Source organism: Drosophila innubila, chromosome X (genome assembly GCF_004354385.1).
Source record: "Drosophila innubila isolate TH190305 chromosome X, UK_Dinn_1.0, whole genome shotgun sequence".
NCBI classification, from domain to species: domain Eukaryota; kingdom Metazoa; phylum Arthropoda; class Insecta; order Diptera; family Drosophilidae; genus Drosophila; species Drosophila innubila.
Genome location: NC_047626.1, coordinates 33,111,450 through 33,136,654, shown reverse-complemented (window position 1 = coordinate 33,136,654; position 25,205 = coordinate 33,111,450). Strand labels below are relative to the sequence as shown.

General features: G+C 35.3%; 1 protein-coding gene across 1 annotated transcript in view; it reads right to left on the bottom strand.

Annotated features, from left to right (window-relative positions):
• Positions 1–25,205, bottom strand: part of LOC117793014 (serine-rich adhesin for platelets) — a 50,114-nt gene that overhangs the window by 8,583 nt on the left and 16,326 nt on the right. The window contains exon 10 of the mRNA XM_034633384.1: positions 13,025–13,522. Within this exon, the coding sequence (XP_034489275.1) occupies positions 13,025–13,522 (498 nt within the window). The remainder of the gene's footprint in view (positions 1–13,024; positions 13,523–25,205) is intronic.

Below are 25,205 nucleotides of genomic sequence, written 5' to 3'. Positions count from 1 at the left end.
AACATCATCTGGATACCTATGTAGCGCTTCATCGGGAATTCTAAAGGGTGAGTGAGAATATCTATAAGTGTTGGCCAATAAAAAATAAAAGAGAATTGTAAAGAAGAAAAATCAGGAGTCCGTAAGTGTAGCTATTCTTTATGATCAGTTTGCCGGCATAAAGTAACGTAAATATTTTGATTGACATTTTTCTAAATATAATCGACAAAATATAAATACAGCTAACAGCTGATACAAAAACAAAAGAAAATTTTATATGCATACATACGTTTTTTTCCCTCTTACACTGCAAGAAATAATTATTAAAAAATGCCCGAATAAATATTGTTATTAAAAAGAATAATGCACAAACACACTAAACAGAAATAGAAAGAACAATTTTGTACAAATAAAACACACACAAACAAATAAATGAATTTAAATTAAAGAAAAGCAGAACGCCTAAAAAAAGAAAACTAATAATAAAAATTTAGAATTGTATAAAAAAAATTATGAAATTTATTTGAAGTAACAAACAAAAAAAAAATTTTTTCATTAATTGAAACATAGAAAATGAACTCAAATTGTGCATAAAACTAAAAATCCAATTCAAATGAAGAATTATAAATGAAATCGAAACAGGCTAATCGACTTGATTAAAAATGGTGAAAGTAAAGAAAATTGTTCATTTAAATCAGCGGTGGGCACGAAATTGGGATTCGGGAGCACTACAACAACATCTACAACAAACAAAACTTCTGAAGTCATAAATTAAAGCAAAATGAACACATTTATGACTCTGTGCGTCGCGCCAAAAAATCTGTGTGGTTGTTGTTGGTTTTGACAAACCAAAACAATTATACGCTAAAAGAAGTTCTAATTAATTTTATTTGCAAGTCGAACGCTTATTATATGGTAAAAATTAAAACGCATCAAAACGCATCAAAACCAACATTACTTTTTCACACAGTGTACAAGACGCTGCTGAAGTCATAAATCATAGCAAAATTATCAATTTTATTTATTTGCAAGTCGAACGCTTATTATATGGTAAAAATTAAAACGCATCAAAACGCATCAAAACCAACATTACTTTTTCACACAGTGTACAAGACGCTGCTGAAGTCGTAAATCATAGCAAAATTATCACTTTTATGACCGTACGCGTCGCAGCCGAAACTCGAGCATTTGCTGTGTGTTTGTTGTTTAGTTTTATTGGGGGTCATAAATGATTTGCGCGCAGCGTCAAAAGTTGTTGTTGTAGTCGGAGCACTGGGAGCAGCGAGAGCAAGGGCTTGCCCACCGCTGATTTAAATTGTTAAATATAAGTCATTTCGTAAAACCTTATATGTTTTTTTTCATATTGCATACGATCGTATATGAATATTATGTCCTGAAGTGAGGATTTTTAATAGAGTTGTTGATGAAGGAGCAAATCCTAATTAGAAATAAATGTCCGAAACCTTATTTTTCCTATTGTGTCTTCTCTTTAGTATCATGGAGTAATTTCACGATTTTTCTGTAAGGCGATGATAAGGTAAACCGAACTTTTGGGAGTCTAATTAAATTTATCGCGCAATAAGGACTCATAGGAAGGGTGGGTTGTGACGCGACGTGCTGTTATTCCATCTTTATGGATTTCCCGACTAATGTATAAATTTAATTGTAATGTTGTGAGTGCTAGTAGAGTATGTAAAAGAGCCCCCCGCAGGCTGCATTCCTAGTTAAAGTTTGGAAATCGCAAAAATCACCTCTGTTCTACTAGATTACCCCGCTCTAACCCCCAAACTGAATTGCGAAAGATTTTTAATGTCCCATAGGGTTGAGATCCGGCGAGTAGGGCGACCATTCAGCAGTCGAGATAAAGTCTGAAAATTGGGTCTTGCACCATTTTTGCTATGTGGGAGGGGCCAGAGTCCTGTTGAAAGTCCAGTCCGCATCGCCGAAGTAGTATTGAGCCCAGGAAGTACCATGGCGCTGTGAATGTCGTGGTGGTAGACTTCTTGGTACATTTAAACCCTTTGACTCACCAAAACCAGTGGTGTCTTGCCGCTGGCTCAAGTTTCGCCACAGACCATGACGGACTTCAAATTTTGGCGATGTTCGACAATGGCAAAAGTGTCGGGAGTCAGGTCCAGTCGTTTTGATGGTTTTGGTCCAGCTGAACGGTGAACAGCTTCGCATTCGTAAAAAGGATGCGGTCCCATCGCGTCGCGCTTGTTTTCGTCCCTGAGAAGATGAACTTTTTGCTTGTACGGCTTGAATCCAAGGTTCTTCTTCGCTATTTTCCGAATATTCACGTTTCATTCCAGTCTCACGGGCGATTTTCCTCATGGAGATCCTCGAATTTCGCTTCACCCGCTTTCCAATGATCTTACGATTTGCAGAAGTGTTGACGGTACTTTTTTTTCATGTTCCCGGACGATCGCCTTCTTGGATATGCTTATTGAAACGGCGGATGGCCTGGGAAACAGTCTGCCTAGGCACAATAAGCAAGCAAACAATTTCATATTCACGTTTTTCTACATGAAAAAGCTCTTAAATTGCACCACGATTACTTGAAATTATAAAACCACATCAAAATTAGAGAAAAATAACTCAAAAATTTTGTCACTAGTATAAAAAAGGATAAGGAATACGATTAAATTACATGTAATGAAATCTAGTACCAAACTTTAGTTTTGGGACATATTAATGTTTGTCTTCGTTTTTTCTGGTCACCCTGTAGATAGCGCGTTAGAATATCTAACTCGAGGAGAAACATTTGATCTAGACGATGCAATAGGAGCGAGTTAAAAGAGCTCTGTATAACGACGAAAGCTCATTTCAGGTCCGTTATAAAGAGGCACAGTTCTGAAACGCAGGCGCTCTTTGGTCATTCCTGTTGCGGCTCAACGCACACGTCTTCGGCATCTGGCACTTCCCAAGTTTAGTGGAAAACAGTTTAAGAATTTTATAGGCTTATTTGAAATACTGGTTCATAATGATAATAAAGGGTGTTTTTTTTAGAGGTTGGTTTTTCGAGTAGAGATGAAGCTGACACTTTTTTGTTAAATCTGGCAGCTCATTTGTCATTTACGTTCAGTTTGGTTTGCCATTTTATCATGAACAGGTTGACAAAAGAACAACGCTTGAAACCTGTGCAAATTTATTTCGAAAATAATGGTTCAGTTCGCGAAGTTTACCACAAGCTCCGTCCATTTTATGGTCGACATAATCGTCCATCAGAGCAGTTAATTCTGTTATTGATGGATCGTTTTCGCACTACATTTACTCTTTGTGATAGTACGCATCCGCCGAGACGTCGAACAGTGCGCACCGAAGAAACAATTGCCGCTGTAGAGCAAAGTGTTGGAGAGGACCCGAATGAATCGATTCGCCACCGTGCACAGCAATTGAAGCTTTGACCATTAACTTAATGGAAGATTTTGCGCACAGATCTTGGTTTACGACCTTAAAAGATCCAGCTTGTTCAACGCGTGGTGATTTTGGTGGATGGGCCGAAAATGAGATCGATCTCGATGCTGATTTTCATCGCAAAATTTTGTTCAGTGGTGAGGCTTATTTTTGGTTGAATGGCTACGTCAACAAGCAACAAATTGCCGCATTTGGAGTGAAGATAATCCACATGAGACCCTTGAGACGCCATTACACCCACAAAAACTAACTGTTTGGTGTGCTCTATTGGCTGGTGGAGTCATTGGGCCATACTTCTTCCGAAATGCTGCTGGAGAGTCAGTTTCCGTTAATGGAAACCGATATAGAGCCATGATAACGGACTATTTTTTTTCCGAATTGGATGGTATGAATGTGGATGAGATATGGTTCCAACAAGACGGCGCTACATGCCACACAGCGCACGTCACAATCGATTTATTGAAGGACACATTCGATGAGCGAATAATTTCGCGGAATGGACCTGTGAATTGGCCACCAAGATCGTGTGATTTGACACCATTGGATTATTTTCTTTGGGGATATGTGAAGTCGCTCGGGACTTGGAAGCCAATATTCGTCGCGTTATTGCCAACTTAAAGCCCCAAATGCTCAAGAAAGTGCTAAAAAATCGGACATCTAGACTTGGCTATATTAGAGCCAGCCGCGGCGGCTACATGCCGGAAATCATATTTAAGCATTAATGGCATAAAATTATCTTTCCAATAAAGACAAATTGATGGACATTAAAACTATTTTCTTGTGTTTTATTTCAGCTGGAAGTTCAATACCTCTAAAAAAAAACACCCTTTACGATTGAAACGAAAAAAAAGTATAATAATTTTATATCGAGTCTCTCTGGTGCAGCTCTGTTCACTATTAAAGCGTTCCAAGTCATCGAGGATAATTATATAAAGGCATTGCGAAGCCCAAAGAAGGTTTATGACAATGAATGTCTTATATTCAATGAGAACAGTTTAGCTCTCTTTGACTTGCCAAAGATTGAGCAGCCTTCTGCTGTAGCTTTGTGTTCGATGATAGACACTGTGTCTGCCATATATGGCTCACTGCTCTCGATAGGTGCTGATAAAAAGATTTGCAACGCAATTCTCATTCACCTAGTTATGAATAAAGTTGACCCAATGACCAAACAAAAATTAAAGGATCAACTCGATTATGCAATCATTCCATTGTGAAATTATGCGAAACAGTCAAGGCAACAAGGCGGCTCACCTATGCATCAATTGCCTTTGGTGCAGAGTATGCAGTCGTTCCCATAATACACTGTTGCATAGATACTCTGCTGCTTCTAACAGTCGAGCGTTACCATCACCTTCTGACTCCTCCCAGGATCAACCATCGGCTTCACATGCGTCTATGCATGTAAATGTGTCAGATAGTGTAATCCTAGCCACAGCAATCGTTAGTGTCAAAACGAAAAGTGGAGACTTCGCTTTGGCCAGGGCTCTGCTTGATTCTGGATCGCAAATTAATTGCGTAACAGACGAGCTAGCTCAACGATTGCAACTGCGTCGAGACGAGGCTAGTATCAGTTTACTTGGAATTGCTCAATGCAATACGCAAGTAAAGAGCAAGATACATACAGTGGTGAAGTCGCGAGTCAATTGCAGTGAGTTCTCATTAGATCTGTAGGTCTTGAAAATCATTTCGGGCTATCAGCTTGACCACACGGTCAATGTGAGTGAATGGAATATCCCCGAAAACCTGCAATTAGCTGATCCAAATTTCCACAAGCCACAGAAGATCGACATGCTCATCGGAGCTGAGACTTTCTTTGAAATTCTCTCAGTCGGTCAAATTAAACAAGATCCAAATTGTCCGATTCTGCAAAAAACTCTTGGTGGTTGGATTGTCTTAGGGCGTTATAAGCCGACACGTCCCAAGACGGCTCAGGTAGTACACCTAACTTGTCAGGAAATCACAACAGACACAACATTGCAGAAGTTTTTGTCATTGGAAGAATTGCCGTCACCTAAAAAAGTTCAACACTTAAACACCAGTTATGTAAGAGCCACTTTCTAGATCACTTGAAAATATTACCATCAGGCCGATTTGAAGTACGACTACCATTTAAGTCGGTTCCAAAACCGCTTGGCAACTCTTTCTAAGTTGCTAAGCGTCATTTTATGTCGCTTAAAAGACGTTTGTCTCGTAATCACGAATCTCACACAATCAAAACACTAGTCATGTTGTGGTTGCCAAATGAAGATGTCTTTCAATTTAAGATATAAGATTCATTGATGTGTCTGCGAGCGACAGAGCGGAACATTTTCTCGGTGTCATCGCGGTTATTTGATCCGCTTAACAGCCATCTGATTATCAAGGCAAAGATGCTGCACCAAGAACTCTGGCTGACAAGGTTATATTGGGATGAATATGTCTCTATGATCTAGAAAAACTCGCGGCAGCAGCTGAAATCAATTTTGATTCAGTTGCAAATAATTAATATACCACGATATGCATTAAAGAGTCAACTCCACCGATTGAGATACATGGTTTTGCCGACGCATCAATGCGAGCGATTTGCGCATGCGTTTATATACACATTTATGTTGCAAAGGTTATTTCTCGTTGACATCTAAGTCCAAAGTAGCCCCCTCAAGACAATGACTCTTCCTAGACTTGAGTTGTGCGCGGCTGACCATCTCGCAGATCTATGCCACCGAATCAGACATCTCATAAGATTTCAAATTGATTCAAATCCTTCGTCTTTGGCAACATTTGTGTCGAGTTGTGTAGAGACTCCTGGACGGTAAGCCACCATCTGATTCCAGACGAGATGCGTACCTTGGAGGTACGTAAAACAGCTGTTGGACTGACTGCTATGGTAGACCGACCCGATCTCTTGGACTCTACCGAAAGTTACTTACCGCATGCCCGACTGCTTAGAGTGTTCGGTGTTTGCTTATGTCTTCCGTTTCATATAACGAGTGTTTATAAAAAAACATATAATCTTATCTTGCGAGTGGTCTCAGAATATGAGAAACAACCCTCACTAAGAAATGAGTAGAATATTCTTTGCATGTGGTCATATAACACATAAGCTAAATATAGAAAAGAGTCAGCCACAAAAGTAAAAAGAGATGCGAATCCTACGCCAACACATACGATTGTCGGGAACGTCTTGTTGCTAGCCCTTTTTTAACTATAACTCGAGTAGGTAACGAATACACAAAACATACTGTAAAAAACCCAAATATTTTTACTCAAAAACTGAGGATAATATTGCACTAGAATCAAAAACATTGTTTAGCATTAAGATAAAAAAGGACAACTAAAGTATTGAAAATGTTGTCACAAAATAATACGATTCTCATATCGGCTATATAAGCAGATGTGAGTCATTAAAGAAACTAGTCTTGAACTGAGCCCGACCCTCGGCAATTCTTTCATTACTCATTGCCAGTGCTTGAACCCGACCTCTGGTAATTCCGGCCTAGCTCTCAGGGAACATTAGGAGCGGCCTCGATCGAGTATTTCTCAATACTTGTCAACGAGAGATATATCCCTAATGTATTTAAGAGAAAAGAAGCTTTTGATAAAATAGTTGAAGTCATCCATCGAAAGGGCACGCGTGTGGGCCACAGCCTGCAGCGTCTTAATCCATTTATACATGAGTATAATGGATCTTGGTGCTCCTTTACGTTGATGCGAGTGGGGGGACGTCTTGCAAATGCTTCTCTTTCATATGATGCTAAGTTTCCGATTCTACTTCCTAAAAGCTCGCAATTTGCTAAATGCTATATTAGATACCTGCATTTAACGAATTGTCATGCTGGCCCTAGAGCGCTCGTGAGTATTCTTCGAGAGCGAATTTGGCTCGTTAACGCTCAAGAGGGGTGTCTCCCTTGCGTAAATGCAAGCCTCGTCTGCTACCCCAAAAAATGGATAATATGTCAGCAGACCGACTCCGAACACTCCGCGTATTCTCTATATGTGGTGTTGAATTTTGCGGCCCAATTAGTACGACCTTTCGAACGCGTGGAAAGCCCACGTATAAGTCGTATATCACACTTTTTGTTTGCTTAGCCTCCAAAGCGGTGCACTTAGAGCTAGTTTCCGACTTTTCCACTAACATATTTTTAATGGCTTTCCAAAGGTTCGTCGGCCATCAAGAAACCCCAAAGACCGTCCGATTCGACAACGCGACGAGCTTCGTCGGAAAAAGTAGCCATTTTCAGGATTTGCGGACTCGAGTCGAGGAGGAGGCGGACGCAATTCGCGAATTCGCATCAAAAAGCGAATGCGAATTTGCGTTCATACCGCCAAGAGCTCCGCACTTCGGGAGTCTTCGGCATCACCACCTGCGAAACGCCGCACTTGGAGAGCTGGTGGTCGTCGCCGAGGACAATCTGCCGCCCCAGAATTGGCTGGTCGGCATAGAAACGGCGGTTTACAGAGGAGAAGACGGCGTCGTGCGAGTCTTCGACGTTAGGACGTCCAATGGAGGAATTTTCAAGAGGCCCATTCATAAGGTGCCGCGCCTTCCAGTTGTATGAAGCCATAGTGCTTGTTTGTTTTAATAAATAAATTATAGAAACTCATATAATTTTTAAGATATCTTATCCTAACTAATTCATTTAAGTTGGTCTTATACGTCCTAACTGAAGTTGGTTGAAATCGGACCACCGGATTGTATGGCTGCCAAAGGTAGAAAATCAGGGTTTGGTATTAAAACTTTTGTTGCTTTTTAAGATATCTCAATTTAACTCATAAATTGTGTAGTCTAAATTTCCCTTTACATCCTAACCAAGTTTGCCTGAAATTGGACCACTATATAATGCAGGTTGTTTGCTTATCTGCTAATAACTTAGCCATTCCTTCATACATTTTTTATATCATATCTTAAACGACGTCTAAATATTGCAGCCAAGCAAATAGCAGTTTAAACATCTCGTAATTATTTTTTTCTAGTTTTCCTAGAATTTTAAAATAAAAAAAATTAAAAAAAAAAGCTAAGAAGCAATAATTTTCTTTATTAAAATCTTGAAGGCTCTAAAACTACAGGTTTCAATACTAGCGGTGTATGACTGAATTGCAAATATATTCAATAGCTTTCAAAAAAAATTAAAGCTTTTGAAAATTGGTTTTGGCATTTTTCAGCAATAATGACAAATGTGGGCGCACATTTTGAAAACCTCTATGAAAAAAGGGAAAATTTTACAAATTAAAAAAAATATATATATTTTTCGTACGCGCACGCAGGTATGGGCAGCAGACTTATATAAATTTTTAAAATAATAAGCTTCCGATAAGATATTAGACATTAAAATCTATGGTGGAGAATCGGCTGGGCATATTTAAAAACTTTTCCAACGTGAATTGGGTGTTTTTTTTGGAATTATTTTACTAAGGCTTCATTTAAAATTCAAAAATATTTCTAGGACGGCAAAATGCATCTTGCTATAAGCCATAATAAGACCACTACAATTTGAGTAATGTTTTGTGAATTTTATTTTAAGTGATTTAAAGACATGACTTCACTTGGAAAACAAAATTAAATTTTGCCAGCTAAATAATACTATATTAGAATGCAAATATGGGATGTTTTTTCCAGTAGGAAATTCAGCCCACTGCCCGATTCGATCGCGGTGATGTAGTTGAGACCACGTGAACAAATAAGTTTTTTTTACGTATGGCAGCTATATGATATGGTGGGCAGATTTGAATGAAATTTGTTTAGGATGTAAAAGCCATAGGCAGAAACTTGCCAGTATTCACATATCACCACCAAGTTTTATTATTAGTCTCGGTTTATTGCAAAGGAAGCCCCCACAGTGGGCGTGAAAAAAATATAATATTTACTGGATCTGCCTGAAATTATAGGAAGGCTACATTCCAAATGTAAGATCTAAGATTTAAGATCTTTTAGTTCATACGAACTGACGTACATAAGTACAAAAAAAACCTCTAGACGAGGTAAAAGTCTAGCTTTTTTTAAATTAATTTATATTTTTATTTAAAATTTTTTGATTAAACTGAATTTTGTTATTCACAAAATTGGATATCAGAAATTTTGGGGCTAGAAATTGCTTTCGTCACTAGACTTTTACCTCGTGTAGAGGTTTTTTTTGTAGGATATCAAAGAGTTTTGCAATTGCTTTTGCTTTTGACATTGTAACTTTATCATTAATGCAGGAAAATAGAAAAATATATAAATTTAGAAATTGAACGTATTTCATAAAAAAAATTTTTCTTTAATTATAAGGAAAAACCAGGGGGCTCCGCCCCTGCTCGCTTTGCTCGCGATGCTTCAGCCGAGCATACCCTACTGTCGGAGACCACGTACTTACTATGAAAAAAAAAGTTGTTCATACTAAGACTTGGATTTCGCCCGATCGGTCCTATGACAGCTATATGATATAGTCGTAAGATTTGAACCAACTTTGGACAGGATATATAAAACCAAGTTAAAACCATATTGTATCAGTTTAATTGAGATATCTCATAAAACCAAAAAGTTTTTCGTACTAAAACGTGATTTCGACCGATAGAAAAATGTATATATTCATTTAACAGGTAATATCTTCCAAACCCCTCAGCCAAAGTTTATGTTTCATATACCACAAAAACGAGAAATTTTACGTACTACAACATACTTAAATTTAATAAATCGTTAGAGCCGTTTTGTCAGAAATCGCCGAAATGTAAGCTTAAAAACATTACATCACCTGTAAAATGTTACCTGAGTAATTTAGAGTAATTTAGGGTTCGCATAAAAGCCCTCAAACACACCTTTCTAATGATATATAGAACATATCTGTAGCTTTTATGGTTTTTTACCGGGATTTAGCGTTTTCCTGCTAAACTAGCGTGTTTTTCAAAAAGTCGTTGAACAAACATTTCTAGATTTTCTAAAAGGAATAAATCCCCATCATTACATCTGAGCTTTTTTAGCGCTTTAATACAAGCAGACAAAAAACAAACTGACTATTCATCTCATTTTGAGAAGTCCACTAAAAATTTCAAATTTACTTATCTTTTGAACTAGTTGTCGGATTTGGGTCATCGAGGTATAAATCGACGCGTATTTTTGATTAAAATTTTTAAAAAATAAAAAATTTTACCAAAAAGCCCCAACGGCTCCATAAGCTGCGATCATATCTATTTTTCCCCTCCCACTTACACCCCCGTATCTCATGACCCAGGTGAATTAGAAAATAAGAAAAAGTATGCCATTTTGTAAGTTAGGACTAAATGTTTCGATCGGTATATAACTCGATATGATCGCACAGTCGTATCAAATTTTCGAAATTAGCTGTATATATTGTTAGTCGCCTTTCGCACCCTTCGTGATGCTTTCGTCACTAACGCGAGCTGCCGTCCGCAGTGATATCGACTCGGCTATTGGTGCTGATGAAGAATATCTCGTATATATATGTATCGCACAGGGTATTAAAATACGTACGCCTGCGTACACCCTTGCCCAGATCTATCAAAAAAAGTGGTTTTTGTTAGAGTAATATTATAATATAATATTTTGGCTGTTGCCTAGTATTATCAATTAACCCTCTAACAGGCAAAATCGAAATAGACATTCAATCAGGTTGATATTTATTTTATAAGTAGATATAGGTTAAATAAGCTTAAGTTCTAATTTTCATAATTTTCCGTTGGTTGGAACGACCGTCAGGTGCAAAATACTGAAGACCGTCTGTAGACGGTCTTGTCGGCTTTAGCGTGAAAAAATTTGGCAGCTCGCTTGCATTACAAGGGAATATCGCACGCGACTTTTGGCGATAACTTTTACTATTTTTTGTTTCTAAAGTATTTTATTGAGTTGGTAACCACTTATATATAAATTAATATGCAATTTTCTTAAATTTAAGTGTCTATGAACAATTGCTTGCGTTGGCCGTTACTATAAAATATGTGGAAAATACTTTTCACAGGTATTTTTTTTAAGTTAAATGTCTTAAAATATATTTATTTTTGTAATGTAGTCCCAAAAAGAAGTTTGGGAGACTGATTTGTATAAATTGAGCATTCACTTACCAAAATACTGACTATATGCAGCTTTTTCCTTTTAATTCAACCAAATTGCAAAATGATTTGCATTTTCATATCCTTATCTGATGTCAGATAAACAGCTCGTTTCCAGTGATTGCTAAGCCGACTAAGTCATTTCATGCCATTTCCTTGAAGGAAACAAGTTCTTTTGCCTGTTTTTGTAGGGATCTCAGCTTGCTTCAGCTGCTCTGCGATCGTAAAGCTTGAGTTGGAAATTTTCTATGCAAGAACCCACTTGTAATATAACCCACTTGTATTGTATGAAATTATAGAAAAGTCACTCATCATATAGAAGAATAGCATTCTTAATGTTTCTGCTCTTCGTCCTTGGATTGTAACTGCCCATAAGGCCGTCCATCAAATGGACTCCTTCCAATGTGATTATTGTATTCCTCATTTATTTGGAGGCAACTGATTTCTATATAGGTTCTGCATCCTGCCATAATGCAGTGCTTTAGCTCTTTCCTCATTGGGATTGGATCAGAGGAGTGGTGATATCCTAACATATATAGATTATAGCCTACCGCACTTGTTATCTTTCCACAATAGCGAATTTATGATATCCTCCTTGAATCTTGGAGCGGAACTCGGCGGAAAGTAAACTGGATTTGAGGACTAGTTGGTTCTAGTATGGGCAATGAAGATCGAATGCTTCAGAATGGCTTGAAGCATGCTGTTGTTAATGAGGATAGTTCTTCTATATCGATGGGTATAGGACCAGCACTTTAGGTAAAACTGTTGCCTGAGTGTCTTGGGATGCATGAATGAGAGGCGGAGAGGAGATTTAAATCTTGAAGAAATACATCAAAATTATCATTTTCAAAAATTTTCCAATTTTCTAATGGTTTCGGAATAGTCTGGGTTTCTAGATTGAACGTTGTCGACAACAGAATCGGGGTCCCATTACTATGATAACTGCTTAACTTATCATCGCTTCTTCAGAATCTATCAACTCAAGCAATTGTTCATTTAAAATAGCTTATAAATTAATATATTTTATAAATAATAGACACTTAAATTTAAGAAATTGGCATATTAATAGTTATTTTAATAATTACCAACACAAAAAAAACTTAAGAAGCAAAAAAAAGCAAAAGTTATCGCCGAAAGTCGCGTTCGATATTCCCTTGTGATGCAAGCGATCGGCCATATTTTTTCGCTCAAAGCGACAAGACCGTCCATAGACGGTCTTCAGTTTTTCGCTTTTTAAGAATACTTCAAGTTGCATTTTTGTATTTATTTTTTTACAAAACTTAAGAGAATTAAATTACCTACTAGCAGTCTAATTCACAAGTCGATAGACTTAGTATATATATTTTTTTTTTTGGCGATTGAAATTGGAATTGCAATTTGGTCATAATTAAATTTGATATTTTTCACAATTTCAATGCTTAACAAAATTCTGAAAAAAAAAAACGGTTCATCGGAAAAAAATCATAAAAATCTTAAAACGTCAGAAAATCAATTCCAAACACAATAAATAAAATCGAATAGAAAAATTTCTTAGCTTTCCATTTATAATCTAGAAACAAAAGACACATTCACACATTCATTGCTGTTAACAACATTTCGTACTTACAATGTTCATCGCTGCTGGATATCGATTCTGTTGTTGTCAAGCGTCGCGTTTGAAACTGGCGACGCAACGCATAGCTGGCTGCTTGGAATTTATGATGCGCGTGTGTGTTATTAACAGGGATGTTGCTTAGATTACTGTTGCTTGTTGCTGTCGATAATGTTGCTGGCGTTAAAGTGACTGTTTCTACGGATGGCGAAGAGCTTTTCGACTTCAATTTGTTATGGTAAATTTGGTTGTTGCTGTTTCTGCTTGTCGCTGTTGCTGCTGTTGTCATAATTGATTTGGTTGCTGCTGCTGTGGTTGACTTACTACGCAATCGATTATATTTCAAGGTTGTCGACGTAAATTCTGTTGTTGTTTGCGTGGTTGGATCAGACACTGTCGTTGGCGCATTTATTTTGCGCCTACGAACGCTTAACACCGGACGACGCGACACATTGGCTGCCGGGATTGTGGCTGAGATAGTTGGAGTTGACGTTGACGTTGAAGTCAAAGCTGCTGCTGTTTGTGACCGTATCTGTCAGTCGAAAGACCATAGTTCAAGTCGCAGTTGTAAGACATTTTTGTGGTGGTACATGAAATAAAGCAAGCATATAATAATTAATTTGTATGATTATTCAAACTTGTAAACAATTTCTCTTGAACTTTCATTGATCGATTCTCAACTTGCTTATGTGTGATTTTTAAGTGTTTTGTGCGATAAAAATTCTGTTTTTGTGATCCACGACTTGCAGTTGTAGTCAACAACGATTTTAAAATTTATAAATTATACAATAATTAGCATTGGTAATGATAGTTTAACATAATAAATAAAGCTACACTTTTTATACCTCGGGGAAATACGTATATGTGTGGATAGATAATTTACATAAAATAAAAAAAAAATGTAATTGGAATGCAGTTTTATAAATTTAATTTTTATCTTATTTTACTACTGAGTAGTAAGTAAAAACAAAACTTTCTAACTAAAATGTGTTTAAGCAAAACGAGAAATCAAATTAAATATAAACTTCTTACGTAATAAGTAAATTTGAATAGATGAACATTTGCAATTTTTTTTTTAATTTTTCAAATATTTTTTAATAGTTAATATGTTTGCCCATTGCTAATACCTGTCCTGACCTGACCTAAGGGCGTTCTTGAATTCATTAAGCGTTGCTCCAGAGAATCCATTGATTTTACCAGATAACAAACCAGATAAAAACAGACATGTGTCTGGAATCCTCAGCACAAAAATCTTCAAGAATGGTCAGAAAAATGGAAGAAGTAATTTGAGTACCAATCTCCGTTTGCTAACATACTCTAACAGATTTTGGCTTCTCAAACTTCTGTCGATTACCCACTGTACAACAGTTCTTTAAATTATTTTCCTCCATAAACTGATCATCGGTTATATCAGCTCTATTTTAGTTTAAGGATGTTTCAACCTTAAATGTTCCGTTCAGGACAACTAGATAGTTTTTTTTCTTTTTCGAGTAATATGCTGCAATTACATCTAAATATTGATCTGATTTCTACCATTGTTTTTATATTTCAGCATTAAATTTAAAGTGTTAAATCAATTAATTGTTTATCTAAAATCTTTAATTCTAGTTTTATTTTTAATAATAACAATGCTTTGTTAAATAAATATCAACAAATTTTTTGGGCAGGGGTTTTTTTTTAAATTTTTAAAATGAATTTTTTACCCTGTTCCAGAGATATAGATATTTAATTTAATATATTCTTGATCCATGTCGGATTGTCGGCGTCGGCTTAAGCAGTTTAAAGAGCTTGAGACACCAATTTTTCTGTATACCATACACATATAAAGCTTATTCGAAATTTAAGATTTTTGGATTTACAATCAAAGTTAATTCGAAAAATGTTGGCGAAATTAAATTACAACAGGTTGAAGACATTATAATTTATTTGTATTATATAATTTCATTTCAGCATGATTTTCTTATATGTTAAAGAATAATACCCATAATCTTAAAAAATTGTCTGTAGAAAATTTAATTTTTGTTTTAAGTTTGCAGCTTGGATTTAAAATATAGTAAACAGAATCTATTTGAGTAGTTTTATAAACATTAACTCAGACATGAATAAAAACAGTTATGAGGAAAGGAGATTACATTAAATGCCCTTGAGCTAGATCAACGAATGTGTGCCAACAAGAGAAGGGTAAATATTATTGTACAAATCGCTCATTTACTTGAATACTGTCAAGACTTTAAATGGAATTAAGTACCGATTGCATGCTAATGTGATTGCATAAGCCCAAAGCTTGGTTGCTTTTAAGAGATGAAGTTACTGTTACTGCCATCCGGTCAGACTAGTTAGGTCAAACTTGAAATCAATTGAGAAAAAGAGTCTTCAGTTATTCTCCTGCAACAGCGTGCATAGTGTGCAAGTGTGTAATCTGCAGCAGACGGGAAACTTGTTGCGCGTGCGCAAAATAAGTGTCATGACATACAAATCTGCGCCAGCTGCAATGCATGTGTACATAAAGCTGCAGCGTAACGAAAATATATATTACTTAGAATTCAATATAAATAAAAATGAGGAGTATACATAAGTATATATTGGCTATACCAATTGCTGGCAGTTGCTCGAGCGAAACCCTGTCAAGAATGGGAAATGGGGACACATTTCAGAGGCCAAGGTTTAGTGATGGAATGTGACTCGCAAATTTTGAAGACTGTTCAGAATAAACATTACTTTTTTGAGGTAGTATACCATGTACAAACAGTAATGAATGAAAATATTTTTATTTTAAAAATCAAAAAATACTAGTTAAATTGAATACCTTTTTTTGTTAATTTGTTTTTTTTTAAAAGTCGAGAAATATGGAAAACAACGAAAAACTGAATAATTTTTTTTGTATTAAACTTAACTAATACTAATACTTTGGTTCAAGGGTTTCTATTAGAAACTTCCTAAATGGTTACACGAATCGAACGGAAATCTTCCTCTATGGGTCCAATCCTTAAACGAAACCTTTAACAAAATATTGGAGGTTTGTGGCCTTGGCTATTATTCTGTCTCGGCAAATAATGTTCAGTTTCGGTTTCAACGGTTCCGTTCCAAAAATTTGAATTTAAAAGATAAACTTCAAAGTGGTCGTAATGTCTCTAGATTATAAAGCGACATGAAAATAGGATGTGGCCTATACACCCACTACCACTATTTAATGTAAGTTGTGAGTTTATTAACTAAGAACAGCAAAAAATAAAAATGTAATATGGGTATTTCCAAGATGACACATTTGTACGTCTTTAAATAAAAAAAAAATGTCAAAAGCTTACATTTTCAAAAACGCTTTCTTAGTAGTTTAATGCATTTTATGTACACTTTTTATACCCTGAGTCCGTTAGAAATGGACAAAAAAGGGTATAATGTGTTTGGCAGAATGTATGTAACAGGCAGAAGGGGGCGTGGCAGACCCCCCAAAGTATATATATACTTGATCAGGATCAACAGCCATGTCGATTGAGCCATGCCCGTCTGTCTGTCCGTCCGTCCGTTCGTCTGTTTGAACGCGTCGATCTCAGAAACCATAAGAGCTAGAGACTTCAAACTTGATATGTAGGTTCCTGAATATCGGGCGCAGATCAAGTTTGTTTTTATTTTTGGATCGAATCACTATAACATATATGTTAGCTGCCATGGGATCGATACATCGAAAATGAAGTTTTAGTATGGAAAAGTTTTTTGTTTGTTGAAATATCAAAATCAAACTGATAGAATATGCATCTGGGCTGGTATTATACATCCCGACCAAATTTGGGTAAAATCGGTTAACTATATCATACAGCTGTCATAGGAACGATACATCGAAAATTAAGTATATCCAACTGATAGAATATGCATTTAACTTTGGTTTGTCCATCCTGGCCGAAGTTGGTTCAAATCGGTCGACTATACCATATAGCTTTCATAGAACCGATTGGTAGAAAATCAAGTTTTAGTATGAAAAAGTTTTTTGTTTTTTTAAGATTAATTAAGCTATTCTCCTATATGACGAGTGACTTTTCTATAATTTCGTGAACATGAATGACACTAATGCAAATATTTTATACATGTGGGTTCTTGCATCGAAAATTTTCTACTCAAGCTTTACGATCATAGAGCAGCTAAAGCAAGCTGAGTTCCTTACAAAAACAGCAATAGGACTTGTGTCTTTCAAGGAAATGACATGAAATGACTTAGCCGGCTTAGCAATCATTGGAAACGATCTGTTTGTCTGACATCAGGTAAGGATATGAAAATGCAAATCATTTTCCAATTTGGTTGGATAAAAAGGAAAAAGATGAATAAAGTCAGTATTTTGGTAGAAGTGAATGCTTAATATATACAAATCAGTCTCCCAAACTTCTTTTTGGGACTACCATTACAAAAATAAATACATTTTAAGACATCTTAGTTAAAAAAAATACCTGTGAAAAGGATTTTCCACATATTACATAGTAACGGTTAACTTAAGCAATTGTACATTCAAAACTGCTCGTAAATTGATATATTTTTTAATAGTCACTCAAATTAAAATTAATTGAATATTATCATAGTTATATAAGTGATAACCAACTCAAAAAACACTTTAGAAGCAAAATATAGCAAAAGTTATCGCTAAAAGTCGCGTGAGATATTCCCTTGTGATGCAAGCGAACGGCTATTTTTTTTCCGCTCAAACCGACAAAACCATCTACAGACGTTCTTCAGTATTTTGCAACTGACGGTCGTTCCCAGCAACTGAAAATTATGAAATTAAAAGCATAAGCTTATTTAACCTATATCTACTTATAAATTAAATATCAACTTAATTGAATGTCTATTTCGATTTTGCCTGTTAGAGGGTTAAGGCATAAAACTCACCAGAATTATTTAATTTTTGCCTTGCATATTGTCATATTATTTCATTTCGGACATACTACCTTGATCAAAAAGTTCCCGAAATCAGCACCGTGTGGCGCTCATAGTCAACCATCTAGATTTAATTTTTTTGTTCTTAGGTTGTCACATCTGTTATGGACACTCCATAAAATTTTCAATGTGATAGTTTTCAGTGTGATAGAAAGTTACGCCGTATTGAGTACATTTGCTTTTGTGCCTGTCTCGATTTTGTATCTTGCATCACAACAACGCACCGTCACAATACCATCGTTATTCGTGAACATTTGGCCAAAAACGAAACGAATACCGTTCATACTCAAACGAAACTAAAAAAAAACTCCGAAAAACGCGCCTTACCTCCCGAGATAAGATAATGAAAAAAATCAAAGAAAAAAATCAATATAGTAAATGTTTCAAGGATTGGATCAAGCGCTGGCATAGTGCGTTGCAGTCGATGGGAAGAACTTTAAAAGAGAAAATATCGATTTGTATGTAAATTCTTGTGCTTTCAATTTCCTGAATTTAAAAAAAAAAATATTTTTTTTGCTTAAAATAAAACTCAACAATAGTTTATGGCTTCTGTCGATATGATTACATATTCTTGATCTATGATTTAATACCTTTCATATGATACATGACACAGTCATAAACTATTGTTGAGTTTTATTTTGAGCGAAAAAAATAAAAATCATTTTTAATCATTATATTTGAGTTTAATGTTTTTTATCGAAAAAAATGATTATCGGTAAAGAAAATAGTAAAAATCATTATAAAATCATTAAAGCGTGATTTTTTAAAATAAAACTTATAATGATTACGGTCCCTGTAAACAAGTCTTGGCGTAATGTCATGCCACCTTCACTATCTCTATCAAAGCTGTTTATGTCAATTTTCATGCCACCAAATGAGAAAGAAACACTATTAAAGCTGCAGCCCGTGATTTAAAAACAACGTACACAGACAATTTAGTTCAATATGCGAGAAAATTGGATTGTTAAAGAAAATAAACAATTAAAGAAATGGAACACCAACACCTTGTAGCTTCTGAAGCGAATTCATTATGTTACCTCAGATACGAATCACCTTAAGACTTTTGCAAGTTCTGTCTCTATCTGTGGCTTTTAGAGAAAGGGCTTTCAGAAAATTAGATTTATAAAAATAAAAAATATATTAAGGTCTAGGATAAGTTTTGTAATTAACTTAAGAAAGGGAATAAAAAAATTTCGAAAAAAGGGTCCCCAAATTTTTTCTGCCCCGGGCCCTGAAACTGACTCGCATCAAGATCGGACAAGTAGAACGGCAGTTAGGGCGATTTAATGTTTTCAAAGTAATACAAGTAATTTCTTTAAAGTACTTTTATATATATTGAAATCAGGGCTGGAAATACTGATTAAAAATTTTAATCAGCACGTGTTAACTAATAAATAAATAAATTTTTAAATATTTGAGTTTTTTAAGCGAAAAATAATTATTTTTACAAATTTAGTTGAGTATTCAAGTCTACAGTAAATTACTTTGAAAATGCTTCAATTCTGTCTCAACTACTTTTTGTATAAATTGTACTTTTAGTTGAAATTTTCCAGTTGACATTTAAAATGCTTGAAAATTCAAGCTTACAGTAAATTATTACTGGCACTGGTTTATGTTTCATCACCAACCAAATTTTTATTTATTTATTTCCCTACCAGTACAATTTTACTTGACATTTTTTCACAGCATTAAAAATTAACTTGGGATTTTTCTACCAGCACATTTTCAATTGGGATATTAATATCCACTATTTAATTTTTTGGGATATAAAACTTCATCATATTTTTCCTTGAGATTTTAAACTCCAGCTTATTATACCCGTTACTTAAAAAATAAGTAAAAGGGTATATTGTGTTCGTTGGAATGTATATAGCAGGGAGAAGGAGGCATCTCCGACCCTATAAAGTATAATCGCAATTTGCGAAAAACCGTTCGTTCGTCTGTATAAACAACAGTATCTCAGAGACTATAAGAGATAGAGTAACCAAATTTGACACACAGATTTCTATAAACCCCACGCAAATCAAGTTTGTTTCAAATTTAAGCCACGCCCCCTTCCGCCCCCACAAATCGGGAAAAACTACCACACCCACAGTTTTTAAGATAATACGTTTTTTGTGATAATAAACGATCGGATAAGTAGAACGGCAGCTATGGCGATTTAATGCTTTCAAAGTGAAACAAGTAATTTCTTCAAACAAAAGGATCTCAGAGACTAATAGAGATAAAGTTACCAAATTTGGCACGCAGATTTCTATGTACCCCACGCAGGTCAAGTTTGTTTTAAATTTCTGTCACGCCTCCCCTCCGCCCTCGCAAATCGCGAAAAACCACCACACCCACAGTTTTTAAGATAATACGTTTTTGTGGGTATTAGAGCTGCAAGTTGCTATTATCTATTATCCTATAAAATCGCAGCAAGATGTGACAAGTAGAACAGCAGTATTAACGTGCCAAAGTTTTTGAAGCCAAATAATCTCCTTAGAGTATGCAATAGTTTTAATATTATTAGACAACAAAAATGCATCAAATAATTCTCAAGTGGTTCTGACAAAGCAAATATGACATTCGGCTTGAATCGATAATCGAGGCCACCCAAATGGTACTGATGATAGGTATTGGCTTTTATGCAAGTGTTGTGTGTTGTTGGTTGTATCATGTGGTCTGTTACTCAGTTGAGGGGTCGGTGACCAAAGAGATTAAAAAGTTGGCCTAAAATCTTATGTATTAGGTTTCAACTAAGTCACAACAGCAACACAATATGGCATTCAAACCTTTTAATCATTCTTGCGTCTTAGAATTGTCAACTGGTTCTCAAAGATGGCATTAAGTTTGAATTGCTGGTCCACTAGCAGAAACGGTACTGAGGATGGAAAATTAAAATCTCTTGAAATCATGCTCCTTGCTGTTATGCAAGTGTTGTTGTTGCTTGCTGAAGATGTCATATTAACAGCAAACCAACAAAAGACACAATTTTTTGTTTTTGCCTTATTTATCTCATACAATATTTTGTAAACCATAAAAGTTTGAATTGATTTAAAACTATGCAGAATTTTTTTCTTAGACCTGAAGCAGTTGCTACTTTAATTAAACCTGAAGCAGTTGCTAATATATAGCAGTTGATAAGCTGAGGATGTTGAAACAATTGTGAACATGAAACAGTTGATAGCCAAAATCAGTTTTTAACCTTAAGAAGCTGCTAAATTTCAAATTTGGACAAAAGCCTTCCTTTCCGACTCTCATATTTAGGAGGAGGAGGCAAAGTGAGCAACAAGCCATGCCCCCCAATTGGGGATTCAGGGCCTATAATAATAAATTTAAATAATAATAATTAGTTCTCAAAAACATTTTATCTAAAAAAAATTTGCTTACAATACTTTTACATATATTTAAATTAAGTAACGGGTATCCTATTTTCGGGATCTCGACTATAGCCTTTCCCACTTGTTTTTAATTTGAAAAAGTGTTTTTGTGGGTTCGTGACGAAAATAATTTCAAAGGTCCGGTACATTATCCGGTCCGGGTACCCGAACCGAACCGGTTCTACGGTTATAATAGAACACTCAATAACGGAGAAGGTGCACAGATAAAAATCTCGGATTTCGCGCTAAAATTAATCAAATTCTGTGTCAGAAGTAATCCCGAATTCTCTTAAGCCAAGTAGAAAATACCTTAATCAAGCAAATTTTTTTTTTACAATATTTTTTTTCGGGGTTTTATAAGATCCCACAAAAAAGACCTCTACACGAGGTAAAAGTCTAGTGACGAAAGCAATTTCAACCCCAAAATTTCTTTTATCCAATTTTTGACGAACAAAATTCAATTTAATCTACAAATTTTAAATAAAAATATAAATTAATAAAAAAAAAAAGCGAAAATTGGCATTGTGCACTGTAAGCAAAAAGGGTGAGCTTCTTTGTACATAAAAATTACTTTTTAAACAAATTTTTTCTTTAATTATAAAGAAAAACAAGGGTGCTCCGCCTCCTGCTCGCTTTGCTCGCGTTGCTACAGCCGAGCATACTCTATTGTCGGAGACCCCGTACTTACTATGGGAAAAAAAAAGTTTTTCATACTAAGACTCGGATTTCGCCCGATCGGTCCTATGACAGCTATATGATATAGTGGTTCGATTAGAACCAGCTTTGGTAAGTCTAACCTGAATGCATATTATATCAGTTTGATTAAGATATTTCAAAAAACAAAAATGTTTTTCATACTCAGACTTAAAATTGGACCGATCGGTCGTATGACAGCTATATGATATAGTGGTCTCATAAGAACAAACTTCGGTCAGGATTTTTAAAACTAAAATGCATATTCCATCAATTTGGTTAAAATATCTCACTAAACAAGAAAGTTTTTCATACTAAAACCTAATTTTGAACCGATCGGTACTATGGCAGCTTATGATATAGTAGTCCGATTTGAACCAACTTTGGTCAGGATATATAAAACCAAGTTAAATCTCATAAAACCAAAAAGTTTTTCGTACTAAAACATGATTTTCGACCGATAGAAAAATGTATTTATTCACTTAACAGGTAATATCTTCCAAATCCCTCCAAATTGTACGTATTACAACATATTAAAATTTAACAGAAATCGTTAGAGCCGTTTTGTCAGAAATCGCCAAAATGTAAGCTTAAAAAAAATAACATCACCTGTAAAATGTTACCTAAGTACTTTAGAAAAAAGCCCGCATAAAAGCCCTCAAACTCCAATTATATATAAAACATATCTGTAGCTCCAATGGTTTGGAAACTGTTGAGGTTTTATCGGGACTTTGCGTTTTCCCGGTAAACTAGCAGTTTTTTTAAAAAGTCGTAGAACAAACATTTCTAGCTTTTCGAAAAGGAATAAATCCCCATCACTACATCTAATCTTTTTTAGCGCTTTGATACAAACAGACAAACAAACAAACTGACTTTTCATTTCATTTTGAGAAGTCCACTAAAAATTTAAAATTTAGTTATCCTTTGAACCAGTTGTAGGATTTGGGTCACCAAGGTATCAATCGACGCGTATTTTTGATAAGAATTTGAATTTGAAAAATAAAAAATATTACCAAAAAGCCCCAACGGCTCCAAAATCTGCGATCATATATATTGGTCCCCTCCCACTTACACCCCCGTATCTCAAGACCCAGGTGAATAAGAAAAAGTTTTAGTATGCCATTTTGTAAGTTAGGACTAAACCTGTCGATCGGTATATAACTGGATCTGATCGGACAGTCGTAGCAAATTTTCCAAATTAGCTGTATATATTGTTAGTCGCCTTTCGCACCCTTCGTGCTGCTTTCGTCACTAACGCGAACGGCCGTCCGCAGTGATTTGCTTTCCGATAGACGTTTAATGTTGAATTTTTAATTTTAACTATTTTAACTACGAATAATATTATGAATAAGTAGTTAAAAAATACGTGCTAAAATCAAGATTTTTAAGCTTGTATTTCAGAATGATTTTTTTTAGCTGTGTACATATCTAGGCAACAAATTTTGACTTTTTTCTTCTGAATTTAACCAAAATTCTGAAAAAAAACCCTGCCATAGAAAAATAATAATGTTTTTCGTCGTTTGGGGCCCCATATCTATCCAAAAAAGTCGGTTTGGTAAAATTCAGAATTGGGCTGTTGTCTAGTGTAATATGACTGGGATGTTATTCAAGGAAGAAGAAGAAAATGCTGACTCTAAAAGTAAATCGATTGTGGCATTTTTTTTACATATGTAAAGTTGCTCACAACTTACTTCTTGCAAGGGTTAATTATATCTTTAAGATCGGGTAGCTGCGTAAACTATTAAGGATATCCAAAAAATTAAAATCAGTGGTCGGCAAACGTCGCACAGTGGGACATTAGGGCGGGAAGGAGGCACAAAAATAATGTTTTCGATGAAAGCCATTGAATAAGTAATAAATGCATTCCATAGAGAACTCTTACAAATCCAAAAAAAATTTTGAAATCAGGTAAAAATTGTGGGCGTTGGGCAAAGTTGACCCAATATTTAGTGCGCGCACAAATGTGCAAATTTTACTTAAACTGCAAATTGTTTTTTTTGGCAAGTTATACGACCGATCTTTATGTTTTTATTATTTATTATTAAAACGCCGGATAAATTAGTCCCTTCACTTGTTTACTTTTTATCCCAGCAATGTTCAAGAAAAGCACTAAAATTTAGCTTACTTAGATGGAAGATTACAAAAATTTGACACTTTTGGACCGCATCCCACTACTTATTCAATTCAATCAATTCTCTAACTATATATCCCAGTTTTGATTGTGCCAATTTGTGCCATTTTTTTTTAAAGTGCAAAAACTGACGCAACCTCGCATAAAAATGGTCAAAGAAGAAGAGCGCTGTGCAATTTCATACGATTTCGCTATGCCAGGCATCATTCGAGATTTAAAAAAAAAAATTATATTTTTTTTTTGTAATTAGCGTAATAAGACTTTTTTAAATATTAAACAATGATTTTTAAGGATGAAAGAGATTAAAATGTATATTTCAGACTAAACAAAATAGATTATTTTTAATTTTACATGTAAAATATGCACAAAAAATTTTAAACTTTGACCAACCTTGACTTTTCAAACCTGAATCATCCAGTCGGTGCATCACCCTGCGTAATGCGTCATTTTAAAGCTTATAAAGTTTTCTATCAAATGCTTATTACATTTTAAAAATATCTTTATTGGTTCAAAAGATATTATTTTTGTACAGCAAAATCAGAGATTGTCCCACTGTGCACCGTATAGGGATTTTCTCTGCCGCAGCGACTCTTGTGGGGTCGCTGCAACGAGATTTTGCTGTTAAGTCGATGTCGTGGAGCTGTTATATGGCTGTTACGCTGTAATGTCGCTGTTGATGCCAGGCAAAATGAGTCAGCAGCAAACGTCACATGCTTGACGTCTGCAAATCACTGCGAACGGCAGTTCGCGCTAGACGAAAGGTGCGAAAGGCAACTAGCAATATATACAGCAAATTTGGAAAATTGGACTGTCCGATCAGATCGAGTTATATACCGATCGAAAGATTTAGTCCTAACTATCAAAATGGCGGACTAAAACTTGCAAACTCACCTGGTTCACGAGACAAGGGGGTGTAAGTGGGAGGGAACAAATTTTAATGATTGCAGCTAATGAGGCCGTTGTGGCCTTTTGGATCAATTTTTTATATTTTTTAATTCTTATCAGAAATACGAGTCGATTAATAACTCGATCACCCAAAACCGATAGCTGGTTTAAGAATAAATAAATTTTAAATGAAATTATAAGTGGA